At 40.2% G+C, this 15,757-nt stretch overlaps 1 protein-coding gene across 1 annotated transcript in view; it reads left to right on the top strand.

The window, feature by feature from the left end:
• Positions 1–1,903: 1,903 nt before the first annotated feature.
• The window catches only part of tmem131 (transmembrane protein 131), a 201,590-nt gene continuing 187,736 nt past the window's right edge, over positions 1,904–15,757 (top strand). The window contains exon 1 of the mRNA XM_043692263.1: positions 1,904–2,103. Within this exon, the coding sequence (XP_043548198.1) occupies positions 1,947–2,103 (157 nt within the window). The 5' untranslated portion in view covers positions 1,904–1,946. The remainder of the gene's footprint in view (positions 2,104–15,757) is intronic.

The following is a 15,757-nucleotide window of genomic DNA, read 5'->3' as shown; positions in this document are numbered from 1 at the left end:
GCTTAATGCGATTTGGACATAGCCAAAAAAATTGTAAAAAAAATAACTATTTCTCTGCCATCTATCAAATGTAAAATTGTGTGTAAATGAGAGCAAATGTAAGTTAAGAAAATTGAGTATGAATTCAAAACAGTACTTTTTATAAGTCTCCAAATGACTGTAATGCATCGCTTTATGCTTATTGTGACGCAGTTATGACACAGTTCCAACTTTGGTCCTGAGTCAGAAGAATCCAGGTTAAAACTGTGGTCAGACTCTTGATCATGTAATCTAGACTGACACTTCCATAGCAGTACTGGAGAAATACACGGTTAGAGATGGTGTTTCTCAGACGAGACATTAAATAGATGGCTTCTCTGCCCTTGAGTGAACATCCATAGAAACATAAAAATTAAGAGCTGAATTAGGCCATTCAGCCATCCAGCCCATCATGTCTGTTCTGTCATTCAATGAGATTGTGGCTGTGTTCTGAATTCCATATTCCCATCCCCAATAACCTTTGATTTGCTTACCTAACACAAATATATGTACAGTAAAACAAAGAACTGCGAATGCTGGAGATCTGAAACAAAAACAGAAAGTGCTGGAAAAACCTGGCAGGTCTAGCAGTTTCTGTAGACAGAAAAACAGAGTTAACATTTTAAGTCCAGTGACTAATGAATGGTTCTGATGAAGAGTCACTGGACCTGAAATGTCAACTCTGTTTTTCTCTCCATAGATAGTGCCAGAGCTGCTGAGTTTTTCCAGCACTTTCTGTTTTTGTTTAAGAATCTGCCCATCTCTGCTTTAAGAATGTTTAATGAATGATCTCCACTGCTTTCTGGACAGAGTTACAAAGTTACACAGCCCTCTGAGAGAAAAAGAATGTAAAAGATCTCAGGAATTGGAATAGGAGAATTATCCTAGATTCCTGGTCAATATTAAACCCTCAACTGACATCACAAAGCTGTTTATGGGAACGTTTTTTATTATTGGCTGGTACATTTCCCTGCACAACAGTGACAATGCTTCAAAGGACTGCAAAGCACTTTAGGATATCCCAGGGTAATGTAAGACAGTATACAATTATCAAATTGTGTTTTACTTAAAATATAATATACATCCAAATAGGATTCGTGATAGTTAACCCTTTCTGGACATACTTTGTTCTCCATATTCAAATCATATTTTGACACTGGATTTAACAAATATTTCTTTTCCTGATGAAGGACTTTTGCCCGAAACGTTGATTTTCCTGCTCCTCGAATGCTGCCTGACCTGCTGTGCTTTTTCAGCAACACACTCATAACAAATATTCCCTCGAGCCTTAAAAGGTTAAAGTATTGTTTCCTCTCCCGAATTCTTGGTCTGTTTATTTATTTTCTTTCAGGAATTGGAGAAGTAAAGGGAAGCAAGCAATCAAATAGGGTGGTTGATCTTTGTCACAGCTTCACTGGGCGGAGCTGTATGTCCTTTCTTCTTTGCCAGCTCGCTGGGAGCGAAGTGACTGATGAAGCAAGTGGCGCGGTGTATGTTTCCTCTTTCTCGGAACTTGCCTGACGCTATTTCTTTGTCCTGGCATTGTTTGGAAAGGAGGTGTGGAGAGGGTGAGAGAGAGAGAGTGTGTGTGTGTAGTAGTAGCATGGATTGCATTGTTTGGAAGAGAGTGTGTGTGAAGGGAAGCTTCTTGTTGTTGTGAAGGTTGATGCATTGTAGGTGTGTGTTGCATTTTTTATTGTGTGTGTGTGAGTGTGCAGCTGGATGTGTGTAATAGCGGGTTGGAGGCAGGCAGCAACCACGTTGTTGCGAGTGAATGGGTGTGTGTGTGTGTGTGAGTTAGGACGGAGTGAGTCAGCCTGTGTATATAACACACTGACTGAGGGGTCGCTGTCTGTGTACCTCCTCCAGCCCCAGCCTGTCATTCACAGGGGGAAGCAGCAGCAGCAGCAGCAGCAGTAAGCAGCGGCATGGCGAAGCGGAAAGGAGCAGGCTCCGTGAGCCCGGGACACCAACAACCGCCACGGTGGAGCCCCAGCACCTCAACAGGGCGGCGAGGGCCAGCCGTAGGAGTCCTCCATCTATTTATTATGGTTTGTTCCCACATAGCGGAGGGGACGGCAGAAGGTTAGTGAAGGGGAACGAAATAAATATTTATATAATTTTCAACTCACTGTCTGTTCCCGCACCGTTTTATATATATATTTTTTAAAAATCGAGTTTGTTTTCTGGTAATTTTTTTTGTGTGTGAGAGGAAGCTGACTTTTTAAACGTGTCCCCTTCCTCGCCCCTCCCCCCCCCCCCCCGCACCTTTTTCTTTAATAGTCCAATTTTTAATCTCTTGCTTTATATTTTGGTAAAATTTATTTTTGGGAAGGTCGAGGAGGGAGGGAGGCTCGGGTTTGCTGTGGCAGGCCGCCCAGTGAGAGCCCTCCGCCGGCCCCCCTTCCCTACACCAGCTCTAGGCTTCACTCGGCCTAGAAAGGGGAGAGAGAGAGAGAGAGGACAATAATAAGAGGACGAAATAAAATCTCCAAGGCTTTGACTCATAGATTCTCCCTCCTTTTCCCCCCCCCCCCCTAACAAGGAATGCACAGATTTTTCTTGCGTTTTGTTTACAAAAAAAATGCCTAAAATAATATACCCATAAATAGCCTGGCTGGGACCAAGTTGTGATAAATCGGAAGTATTTAATTTGCTCACACTATGAAAGCCTGTTAGGCCTTTTTTTTTTAAAGATGTAAAACCAGTAGATAAGGAGTCATAAAGACACAAAAGGGAAACGTGATTATGTAACAGCAAAGTGGTACAAATTTTTTTTTATTTAAATGTCTTTTTTTTCCGTTTGAGATTTGCCACCTGGGTATTTCCAGTTGTCACTCAGAGCTTAACTATCCAAACCCCCACACGTTAGATATAAAATTTTTGTCGTGGTTGTTTGCTCGTGTTAAAGTGCATGTTGTGGTCTCTGGGCTGACAAAGTCCTCTATATGTAGAGTGGTCAAAAATACCAAATGGGGATGGTGTTAATATTATTTTGAGGTGCTTCTGGTTTTGTTTGGTACCATTTTGCATTGTGGTGCTTCCCTGCAGATGTAGTTAGTGTTGGAGTTTGTTAAAATGTAATGGCAATTACTGTGATAGGCATACTAAGTTCAAGTAAATTTGGATGTAGGTTTGCTCGCTGAGCTGGAAGGCTTGTTTTCAGATGTTTTGTCAACATACTAGGTAATGGGCTCACTGAAGATGTTACCTAGTATGATGTCAAAATGTCTGAAAGCAAACCTACACTCAGAACCACAACCTGAGTTGCAAATCTTCTTAACTATCAGGTAAGTTTTATACAATTGGTAAAATTAGTAATAACTTGTAGGATTGTTGCTGATCAATAATTGTTAATCTTTAGTTGAAGTTAAGGACCTTTGGGAGCCTTTTGTTATGACTTGTGTGTTGTTTGTTTCTGTCTTAGAACTTTTGTCAGACATTAACACCTAAGGAAAAATAGTGCATTCCTCTTGGGATGTACCAGATTAGTTTGCACGGACTCTACTCTTAACTTGAATTTAAAATATCTGAGGGTGGAATCATAATCAGTAGGTTTAGGTCTGGACAGGCAAAAACAGTTTACGTTTCCATTTATGTGCATGTTTTGGCAAAATTTGGTTTTTGGGTTGGGGAAGGTGAAAAGTGGTTAGACTTCACTAGGATGTTGTTTGATCACTTACAGCTTTATTTACTTGCCATACAAGAGAAGGAATCTCAGTAGCCAATTCGGCTTATTGAGCTTGCTCAGTCACTGTTAGATCATGGTCGATCATGTACTTTGATACTTTCTCTCACCATCTCTTTATGTCATTAGATTTCTGGAGACGTTTTTTTTGTTTTGACTTAAACCTGATCAATGATGAAAGTTCCACACCTTTAGGATGGAGAATTCAAAAGATGTGCCACCTTACGTGAAGAAATTCCTCCTTATCTGATCTCTTAAGTGAGATCATGTATCATTCTAGAGATTACAGCCCACCATTCTTCAATCTCTTTGAGAATTGTGCCAACCAAGGAATTAGTCTTGTGAATGTTGTACTTTGTCTTTGGTAGATACATCCTTCCTTGCATAAGATGGGCAATGCTGTACACAGTACTCCAGTTGTGCTCTCAACAAGGCTCTAACAGTAAGCCATCTTTACTTTTGTACTTGACAGCAAAAGATATTGGCTGTCTTATTCATTGCGGCACGCATGCTAGCTTTTAGTAACTCGCGAATAAGGACACCTATATATCTCTCTTGGACACAGATTTACTGAGCTCTCATCACTTGAAGAAATATTGTTTCTGATTTTTGTTTTCCCCTGCCAAAGAAGATAATGTCTCTCAGCTTCAATTATGTTTTACCTGCCCAGCTCTTGTCCATTTGCCTTGTCTGTCCAAAATGTCTTTGCATCTTCCTCGCATTTTGAACTCCCGCTTAGTTTTGTCATCAGCAGATTTGGAAATATTACAACTGATCCTCGCAAACGAATCACTTATACAGATTGTGAACAGCTGTGGCATTAGCACGATTCTTGCAGTACCCCATTACAGCTGCCCCAGAAGGAAAACCTGGTTATTCCTGCTCTCTGCTTTAGTCTGTTAAACAGCTATTAATCCTTACTAATATGACCCCAATGCCATGTCTTCTAATTTTTTTTTCTTACAAAAATATTTGTCATTTTGGGATTTTTTTTCCCTTGAGTGAAAGCTGCACCTGAGTTTTGAGGAAGTTGCTTTAGAATTTTTCAGTGATTGTATTTTGATACTGCTCTGTTTACAGACACAAACCAAGTGTCAGTTTTTTTTCTTCAAATTTTATCTTTACCAGTGTTAGATTTTTCAAGACTTTGAGCTGGAGCTAACTTTTTTAGCAGTCCAAATGTAAGCCATTTGCTACAATATTTCCTCTAACTTGCATTTTTATAGCATCTTCTCACATACTATGAAAAGTATAGAATCCTTACAGTGCGGAACATAGCTGTTCGGCCCATCGACTCAGTGAAGATTGTGTTCCTATCTCTGCAACTTCTGATTTTTACCATGGTTAATCTACCTAGCCTGCACACAGTTTCCCTACAGTGTGGATGTTGGCCATTTGGCCCAACAAGTCCATACCGACCCTCCGAAGAGCATCCCACCCTGACCTGACCTATTCCCCAGCTCAATGACTCTACATTTACCCCTGACTAATGCACTTAACCTACACATCCCTGAACACTATGGACAACTTGGCATGACCAGTTCACCTAACCTGCACATCCTTTAAGCTATAGGAGAAAACCAGAGCACCTGGAGGAAACCCACGCAGACGTGGGGAGAATGTGCAAACTCCACATGGTCAGCCACTCAAGGCTGGAATTGAACTTGGGTCCCTGGTGCTGTGAGGTAGTAGTGCTAATCAGAGCCACCATGTAGCAATCAGTATTTCACATAGCAGGCAGACCAAGAAGTAGAAAATTTAAAAAGGTAGTCTTTTTGAAGGGGTTTCTGGTGATCAGAGAAGTAATAATGCCAAGATGTTTCCAGAGTTGAGGGGGAGCTGTACTCTGGGACACACAGCAATATTTGGAATGGAAGGATGCATACAACTTTGAACATGGTCACTGTGAGATGTGATCTGGCAAAATTTTTTTTTTTTGGAGTCTGTCAAAGTTTTTGCAAACAGGGTTGATTGGAAGGGGAGGATTTCTTTTTTTTTAAAGTAGTGTTTCTCATGCTCTGTCCTAAAAATGTTTCAATCAGTAAATGAATTGATTATGCTTGAAGTTCACTGCCACTTTGCTTGTGGAACCTTATAGTGCACATAATGAGAAATTAGTATCTGGATTTGTGGATGTAGGGTGCCGGTGGAGAAAATGTCAGTTTACATTAAGCGATGTTCTGCCATTCTCAATGTCTCCTGCCAGACTTGAAAGGGCTGTAAGTGGGATGGGGGAGGGGAGGGCAGGACATGACCAGCTAAGGGATATAGGGAGAGTGGGTAAATGGCGTTGAAATGCCCACCAGCCAAGATTGAGTCCACTCTGCCATTCAATGGGCCAAACTGCCTTACCTCCACTCCTATTTCTTAGGGTCTTATGGCCTTGAAAGAAATCGTTCATAATTTAAAGGTTTTGAACTCTGTATTGAGTCCAGAAGGCTGTAAAGTGTTTAGTCTGAAGTTGATGTTATAGAGTCATCGAAAGGTGTAACGCAGAAACAGCCTCTTTGGTTCATCTCATCCATGCCGACCAGATATCCAAACCTAATCTAGTCCCATTTGACAGCACCTGGCCCATATCCTTCTAAACCCTTCATATTCATATACCCACCCAGACACATTTAAAATGTTGTAATTGTACCAGTCTCCTCCCCTGCCTCTGGCAGCTTATTCCATACAGGCACCACCCTCTGTGTTTTTTAAATAAAAACGTTGCCCCTTGGGTCACTTGTTATATCTTTCCCTTACCGCCCTGAACCTATGCCCTCTAGTTCTAGACCTTCCCCTTCTCTTCTCTCCCCCCCCCCCCCCCCCCCCCCCGGAAAATATCTTGTCTATTATCCATGCCCCTCATGATTTTATAAACCTCTATAAGGTCACCCCTCAGCCTCTGATGCTCTGGAGAAAACAGCCCCAGCCTATTCAGGCTCTCCCTATAGCTCAAATACTCAACATCCTTGTAAATCTTCTCCGAACCCTTTCAAGTTTTGCAACATTCCTTGTAGAAGGGAGACCAGAATTGCACAATATTTCAAAACTGGCTTTAACAATGTCCAATACAGCCACATGACCTCTCGACTCCTATGCTCAATTCTGACCAATAAAGGAAAGCTTACCAAATGTCGCCTTCACTATCCTACCTACCTGTGACTCCACTTTCAAGGAACTATGAACCTGCACTCCCAGGTCTTTGTTCAGCAACACTCCCTAGGACCTTAGCAGAACTTGTACACTTAATGGTAAGATTTGCTTTTCCAAAATGCAGCACATCCCATTTAAATTAAATTTCATCTGTCACTCTTCAGCCCATTGGCCCAGTTTTTGCTGTGTTTCACGAGAACAGTGCAGCATATGAATGGGCATGTGAATGGGCCATTCAGCTTGTTTCACATTCAGTGAGATTATGGTTGATGATCTTCTGTCATATCACTTCCTCGCACTATCCCTGTGTCCTTTAACACCTCTTTGATTAGATTAGATTTTCCTACAGGCCCGTCAGCCCAACAAATTCATACCGACCCTCTGAAGGGTAACCCACCCAGACCCATTTCCCACTGACTACTGCACCTAACACAATGAGCAACTTAGCATGGCCAATTCACCTGACTTGCACATCTTTGGACTGTGGGAGGAAACTCTTGCAGACACAGGGAGGATGTGCAAACTCCACACACAGTCGCCTGAGGCGAGAATTGAACCAGGGTCCCTGGTGCTGTGAGGCAGCAGTGTTAACCACTGAGCCACATTGCATATGCAAACTTGGACAGCAATAGTCTCTGACCAAGCCTGCCCAGTACTCTTGGCATTAGCAGCACCCTGTTGGTCCTGCACAGAAGTTTTGAACATAACCTTGCATCTTGAATGTGCATCGAGGGTGAGAACGCTGCCACTGACGGGAAAGTTTTGACAAACTGGAATTTATATACGACAAAAACTTGGAAGGATGCTCAAGAATCCTTCACTGCTTTAAGATGGGTGTGTAATAACGTACAAATGATCTGGAACTGAAATTTGAGTGAATTAGTCTCTGAACTACCTACACAAGTGTGTATTAGTGGGGCATAAGTGACTTTTAGTCCTGACTTGTGTGAACTGGATCCAACTATAAGTACATGCGATTTCCTTAATCTTACCTGAAGTAAATTGATCTGAGCTAATGAGAAGGAAATTATGAACAGGATTTTATATAATTGGCTGTCTTGGCTAACTGTTTTGTAACATGAGCCTATTCTAGATTTATTGAGATGGTTACGTGGAATAGTGTTTTCTTACCTTCTCAAATTATTTCAAATTTTCAAGTCAGGCATGTGCTTCAAATTAATTTTCCCACACTCTTAACATGTCAGTTATAGTTAACTCTATTATTTGACTCTAACATAGAGGTGAGGTCCCATTTCAGAGACCTGAGTACAACTCAAGAGTACCATAGAGAATGCAGAATGGTTTAGATCACGTGTTGAAATGAGAGACTCTTGTCAGTGCTCTTGCGTGCAGAAAACATTCCATTGTTTTGAAGAACAGGAGAGTGGTTAGGACAGAGTTAAATCAACAACACCGTATATACTTATTTATTTACTGTTTGGGGAACTTGCTGTGCACAAAACTTCTTGCACCATAATGTTCCGACTTCAGGTTTTTCTTTAGGATTTAGAAGTAATACACACTTTCAGACTATTTCCTGGTATCACTATGACTTAAACAAGAAGAATTATTTTTGCTGCAATAATTGAGTTACCACACACCCTTACATTCTAATAAGAAGACATTTGGAGGAATTGAAAAGTGGAAATGAGAAATCATTTTTTTTCAAAAAGGAAAACTGCATGGTTAAATAGTGAAAGCAAAAACCAGCAAAGGACAGTGAAGTTAAAATCTATTTTAGAGAGTTAGGAAGAATTGGAGAGTTGGTGGGTGTTGTGAACTTCACAGTTCTAAACGTTCCTTTTTTTTAAGAATATATAGAGCAAGCTTTTAATAAAATTTGTATCCTATTCCTTGTAATATTAAAACACCTGAAGCTAAAAGGTGATGTATGAGAGAATCTTTGCAAGTTTGACTACTTTCAGCCTGGGAGCTTTGCTACAAGAGGAGGAATGATTGAGCAAGTAACTGGAGCCCTTCTTTGTTGCAACAAAACACAGATACAATGTATGACATTTTATCTCTAGTTGTGACAAGTTGGTTTTGTATTCAGTATAGATTCTGTAACATCCAGGAGACTAATGGAGGATCAAGATTATGTTGTTTTTGCTCACAAACATACTAGCTGTTTAGATTTGGGATGTGCAAAGCAAAATGCTGCAGTTGCTGGAAATCTGAAATAAAAATGCTGGAAAGACTCAGCTGGTCAGAGAGAGAGAGAGAGAGAGACCTTTTAACAACTCCAATTTTCTGATGAACTTGAGATAAGCCATCGCACAGTGTTAGAACAAAATGCAGATACAAAGAAGGTACTCCAGTTACTTAATCATTCTGCTTCCTGTAGCAAAGCTCCCAGACTGGAAGTGGTTAAACTTCTCTTTGTAAAATTCAGACACTATTTTTCAGAAATAAAGACATTGCAAAGGTTCTCTGGTATGTCACCGTTTTAGCTACAGTATTTTAGTATTACAAGGAATAGGATACAAATTTAGATATTCCTTGGAGCAACAGCAGAATTAGATGAAACATCAGCTGGTTAATGCCCCAGAGAATAGTGAAAATGTTGAACGGTTGCTATCTCATGAGGCCTGAATACTAGTTCATCTTTGAGAGCACATTCTGTTTCTACTTTGTGCAAAGATTACTTTGTTATGCAGATGGGTATTTTATAATGTAAATTGGGGCCCAGCATTGTTTTGATCATCCAAAAGAGGTTGAAAAAAGAGATTTCTTGACACCAATTGAGGATAAGTTTTTGCCTTTCCAGGAGGTCACAAGGCTCCTGGTGGGTGAAAGTGTCAGCATGTGATTTGTGAGGCATTACAACTATGTTTGGCTAAATAGACCACATGCTGTTGTACCACTTCCAAGCTCAAATTCTGAGGCTTGGAAGTGGTGAAGGTGGAACCTGCAACAAGTCTACACAGCTTACAGTGAAGGCTGAATATGATGCTCTTGACTGTTTTCTGCAAACAATCAAGAAAGCTAATGGAATGATGGCCTTGCATCTTGGCAACTAGAGTGTAGGGATGGGGAATTTATGTTGCTGTTGTACAAAACCATAGTTAGACCTCACTTGAACTGCTGAGAGTAGATCTGGCCTTGGAGGGAGTACAATGTAACTTTACAAGAATGATACCTGGATATATGAACTAGGCTTACCTTTTCCAGAATTTAGAAGGTTAAGGGGTGATCTGATTTTTGAAGTCTTCAAGATATTAAAAGGACAGGTTCTGGATAAACTTTTTTCCACTGCTTTTATGAGCTACTAGAACTAAGAGTCGTGGCCTTAGCATTTGGGCGAGACTGTTCAGAAGAGATGTGTGGAAGCACTTCTAAACAGAGGATGGTAGATGTTTGGAACTCTTCTACATGTAACAGTGGATGCTGAATCAGTTGTTAAATTTTAAAATTGAGAAAGGTAATATTTTGCTACACAAATACATTGAGCGATATGGACCAAGGGAAGGTAAATGAAGTTAGACTGCAGATCAGCCATTAAATCATTGGATGGTAAAAAGACTTAAGGGGCTGAATGGCCCACTCCTGTTCCTGTGAAGGAAATTTTGACTGATCCAGAACAATGTGTGACAAACAAGTGGTTGTTTAGTTGCATATGTTGTGAGAAACAATAGAACTGGATATCATAAGCGTAATGTGTAAGTTGTAACAAACTAAGACACTTCCACCTGAGGTGACAACAGACTTTTTTTAAAAAGCTTTTGTATGCCTTTAGAAAAAGAGAAACATTAGCAAAATTCTACTGACCTGGGCAATAAAGAAAACTTACAATATTGGTCAATAGTGCATGCTTGTGGAGAGGACAAGAAGTATTGATATTCCAGGCTTACAATGTCAGTTATGATATGGAGACTATAACTTGGTGTTGTGATTTTTTTTTAACTTTTGTACACCCCAGTCCAACAAGTTTAGTTGGAAGCACTAGCTTTCGGAGTGCTGTTCCTTCATCAGGTGGTCGTGGAGTACCTGATGAAGGAACAGGGCTCTGAAAGCTAGTGCTTCCAATTAAACCTGTTGAACAATAACCTGGTGTTGTGATTGTTGTTTTGAAAAAAAAAACACAAGAGTTATGACTTTGACCAGGCAAGACTGTCTTGGATGTTTTTTTTAAGGACAGGATGTCAGACAGATAAGGCTCTAGTGTGTTGAACTTGATACTGAGCATCAGAGGAGAAAGGAAGGTTGAAAATAAATCTTTTTTTTTGTTTTTGAAAAAAGATTGAATTTATCTATCTTAGGGTAAAGAGAGAGGTTTTTAGTCCAGGGAGACATTGACAATGTTAGTCAGTATAGATAGCCTAGTGGTCAGGATAAATAGTGAAAGGAATTGAGGCTCAGGAGAAGGAGATGAGTGACTTTGAGCTAAATGGCAGAATGGAGAGTGTACTCAGAACCTGGAATGATATGAGAGAGGGGAGAAAAGATTTTAATGATTGGTTGAAATGAAGGCTAAGTTAATTGACTTACAATTGTACAAAAGGTTCTCTGGAACTTTAATCCTATTTCAATAAATAATTTTGCCTAAATTCTGCAGTAATTTGAATATTTGGAAAGGCTAACTATTATAGTTTTTTTTTGCATTTCACAAACATTTTCAGAAGCTTGTTTGCATTGAGTCAGTTTTGTTTTGAATATGCATCTTCTACAAAAGTCAGAACTTTAGATGACCCATATTTTAATGATTATAATCGCTACACTGGATATTAGTTTGCTTTAGCTTTTTAAATGCTCTCCGATTTTTACCTGAAGTGTATAGCTTTCCAGTTTGAGAATTCTAATTATGTCCAGTGGGCTGGTTATTTGATCAGTTCAGCCAACATTTTCTGTTAATGTTATTTTAGTACAAAAATCGAGTGAATGAACAAATTGATGTTTATATTATATAGGAAGTATTTGAAGGGTCCACTTGGTTTGGGTAGCTCCTCCAATATAGTGAGAATTTGTTTTAATGATAGTGTTTTGTTTTACAAAGCAGCTTGCCTTTGCATAGCACTAATTTGCATTTTTTTTAAAAAAAAACTATGGAAAAATCCCAAAATGCTTCATAGAAGAATAATCGGACTTTGGATGTGGGATGTGTTCTGTATGGAAATGTGGAGCGGCTAGTGACTAGTTGGGTTAGAAAGCTGGAAAAGAGCTTACTGTCTTGATGTGGGGGGAGTGTTGGGGTAAATGGCTAGTAATTGAATAGCATGGTTAATTGGGGCTTACTGTGAATGGAAGCAATAACTTATGTTTTAAAGCCCTCTTTGGTGAATGCCAAAAGAGAGAGTGTGCTTGGGGGTGGGGAGTCATACTTGGAATGTTAACAAGAAAATTAGGCAGAGGAACAATTGTGTACGAAGTGCCAATGTTACTGACCCCCATGAGACAAACCCAGAAAGAATGGGTTCATATTCCACGTGACAGGTAAAATGGGTACTAGGATTGGTGTATAGACATGACTTCTCTTTTGCAAGAACCAAAAGACATCGCAACCAACATAAATCTTGAAAAGACTCTGAATATGGCTTCCAGTCAGGCTTTGGATATTTGCTTTTGTAAGCTGGGGATGTTGGAAACAATATACATCCACCATTGATGCAGTATTTGAGTTGTAGCTTGTCATTTTTATATAGATGTGTAACCTTGAGATGCTGTGAATTTTGCTGACTTGTGCATTTTATTTTTTTTTGAGAAAAGGCTCTTCTCAAATTGTGTAAATGAAACATCAGCTTACTGCAACTTCACTAAAATGCCACAACTGACATTTTTTCTTTTGAAACTAATTGTGTTGAAAATTGCATTGTATTATTTCTGGGCAAAGTACATGAACTGTTAAAAGCTTGAGTATTTAAAATAACTTTGAGCCTGTTAAACCATTGAAGGGTTTAATGAAAATAGTGTAAAAGGAATAGATGGCTATCTTGGGTCCGCAAGGCATTTTATTTTTGTTGGTAACTTGCTAAAGAAAAACTTTTGCCCTGTTCAGTGAACTGTCGGGAGTATGTTCTGTCTTAATGAATCGCAATCCATACCAACTGTTTTGTCAGACTTTATGGAACTTCTGAACCAGTTTGTAGCACTGTTTGGATCATTGAAGGAAGGAAAGTTTTTGTTTTAATTAAGTTTGTCTTTTTAATACATAGTACCTTGTCCTGGGTTATGAAGTCTTGTTAGAACTTGGAAGTGTCATTGGCTGCTGTGAATCCGAAAGGAAAACAGTTCTAATTGCTGCCGTCAGCTTGTTGCAATGTATAATTTTTGTGATGGAGGGATAAATATTGACCAGGATGTCAGATTAATTTTTCTGCTCTTTTGAAGTTGCACCATGCAATGTTTCTCATCGACTTGAATGAGCAGACAAGGCCTTACTTCACATCTTCTGAATGCAGCAGCTCTGACTGTGTACCCAAAAAAAAAGTCCGCCTCAAACTTTGTCACAAAGTCTGAGGGAGTGCACCTTGAACTCACTCCATAACCTGTTCTAGGAGACAGTGAGATCTGGAGATGAGTTGTGTTGCTGGAAAAGCTCAGCGGTTTAGGCAGCATCCGAGGAGCAGGAAAATCGCTTTGGGCTTGATGAAAGGCTCTGGCCCAAAATGCACTTTTTTTTTCTTAATTTTTTTTCCCTGCTCCTCCGATACTGCCTGACCTGTGCTCTTCTAGCAACGCACTCTGAACCATAACTTGTTCAATCAGGGAACAGTGCTATCCACTGAAATCTTCACAAATTAATTGTTATCATAAAATTTTACCTTTGTCGCAATCGAGGGATGTCATTAATGAAATTGATAGAGTTTTATTACTCTGGCAGGTGCAGGAATCTGATTTGGTTGGAGTTTAAACATGGAAGTTCTTGGGAAGATAGGCATAGATTTGAGCAGTGACAACATAATTAAGGACCACGAGGAAGCATTTTGAAGTTGGTGATAATTTGTAGGTCTGAGAGCTGGGGTAATATTAACCTGTTAACTGACTACCTCAGAAATAAGGAAGCAGAAGATGAGCACCATGCGCAAAATGAATTTGGGTTCATTAATGGTCAAAGTAAAAACTAAAGATACAAGTTCAGAATGAAAATTGGAGGTAGTTTAGAACTGATGAATGTGACAGATGATGATAAGGTGGTTACCAGCAAGTCTGAGCTATTCACACTTATTTCTCCAATACTTCAAAAACTGAGCTGGTTTGAAGTAGAGAAGCTGGGAGTTAATGGTGCATTCCTCAGTCCTCTATGATCATTGGGTGGCAGGCAGATACTAATGAACACTGCAATGATCAGTGCTAGGCTCACTGTTGCTTATAATCATTGATTTTGGTTGTGAGGACCAGTTGTAATCTTTCCAAACTAGGCAGGTGTTGTGGGGGGAAAAACACCACCAGTCTGAGTCCGAATAGGGGTTCAATGACAGCATTTGTTGCACAAGGAAATACCAGAGCATCAGGGTGAGACAGACACCAATATCAGTGGTTAGTTGAGTCTTCTGTTGACCCGGAGCACATGTCAAGAAACTTTTCAATACGGTCTTTGTCAGTTCCAGCGCAGCCTTTGTTGGTCATTGTCTACACTGAAACTAACATTCAGTTTTGATGTCTGCACGGAAATCCATTGCTATAGTAATGGGAGCTAACTTCTCTTCCTGAGAAGAATGACTACTGCAGCCTTGGCTATTAGCATTTCTACAGATTCAATACGAAATGCTAGCAGTTTGATATCAAAGGTGTTGGCTGGACCCAGACACTGGCAGGCAGTGTTTGTTACTCGTGTATCCTCTTTTCCCCCACACACCTTTAAACTAAACAACTGGGTTGTGAGGGCATTCTGGTGGCCCCAGGCAGTGTCTGTATCTGCTCTGCATATTGTGATCTCGAGGCCAACTTGTGTGTCAAGTTGGCCAACTAATGGCACATGGACACACGATGACCACTGAGCCAAGTGTCACCCTGCCCTTCACGGGAAAGGGATTTGAGGGGGTGTGTAGCTTTTTTTTTTTTGGTCGCCTTCCCTAATGAAGGGATATACTTGCCATATAAGTAGTGTAATGAGGTTCACCAGATTAACCCTTGGGATGGCAGGTATAGACAATAGGTGCAGGACTAGGCCATTTAGCCCTTCAAGCCTGCACCGCCATTCAATATGATCATGGCTGATCATTCCTAATCAGTATCCTGTTCCTGCCTTATCTCCATAACCCTTGATTCCACTATCTTTGAGAGCTCTATCCAACACTTTCTTAAATGAATCCAGAGACTGGGCCTCCATTGCCCTCTGGGGCAGAGCATTCCACACAGCCACCACTCTCTGGGTGAAGAAGTTTCTCCTCCTCTCTATCCTAAATGGTCTACCCCGTATTTTTAAGCTGTGTCCTCTGGTTTGGCACTCACCCAACAGCGGAAACCTATTTCTTGCTGCCAGAGTGTCCAATCCTTTCATAATCTTATGTCTCCATCAGATCCCCTCTCAGTCTTCGAAACTCGAGGGTATACAAGCCCAGTCGCTTCAGTCTTTCAGTGTAAGGTAATCCCACCATTCCAGGAATTGACCTCGTGAACCTACGCTGCACTCCCTCAATAGCAAATATTATTGTGGAAACTGGGTCTTTATTTGCCGCAGTCTCAAAGAATAAGAGGCAATCTCATTGAAACTTTCACAGGAGGATTTTTGAATGAGAGTATAGATAGGATATTTTGCTGGGCTGTGATTATAGAACCAGGGGATATAATCTCAAAGTGGTAGTTCATTTAAAACTGAGATGTGGAAAAATTTCTTCTTTTGAGGCTGATGTATCTTTTGGAATTTTCTACCCTAGAGTGTTGTAGAAGCTCCATTGAGCAAGTTTTGATACAAAAATTCACTTTAGTTTCTGGAGATGCATGACATTAAGGGATATACTTTGTGGTCCAGCC

This window comes from Chiloscyllium plagiosum, chromosome 6 (assembly GCF_004010195.1).
Source record: "Chiloscyllium plagiosum isolate BGI_BamShark_2017 chromosome 6, ASM401019v2, whole genome shotgun sequence".
Lineage (NCBI taxonomy): Eukaryota > Metazoa > Chordata > Chondrichthyes > Orectolobiformes > Hemiscylliidae > Chiloscyllium > Chiloscyllium plagiosum.
The sequence above is the reverse complement of the archived record's forward strand: the minus strand, read 5'-3'. Positions and strand labels throughout refer to the sequence as shown.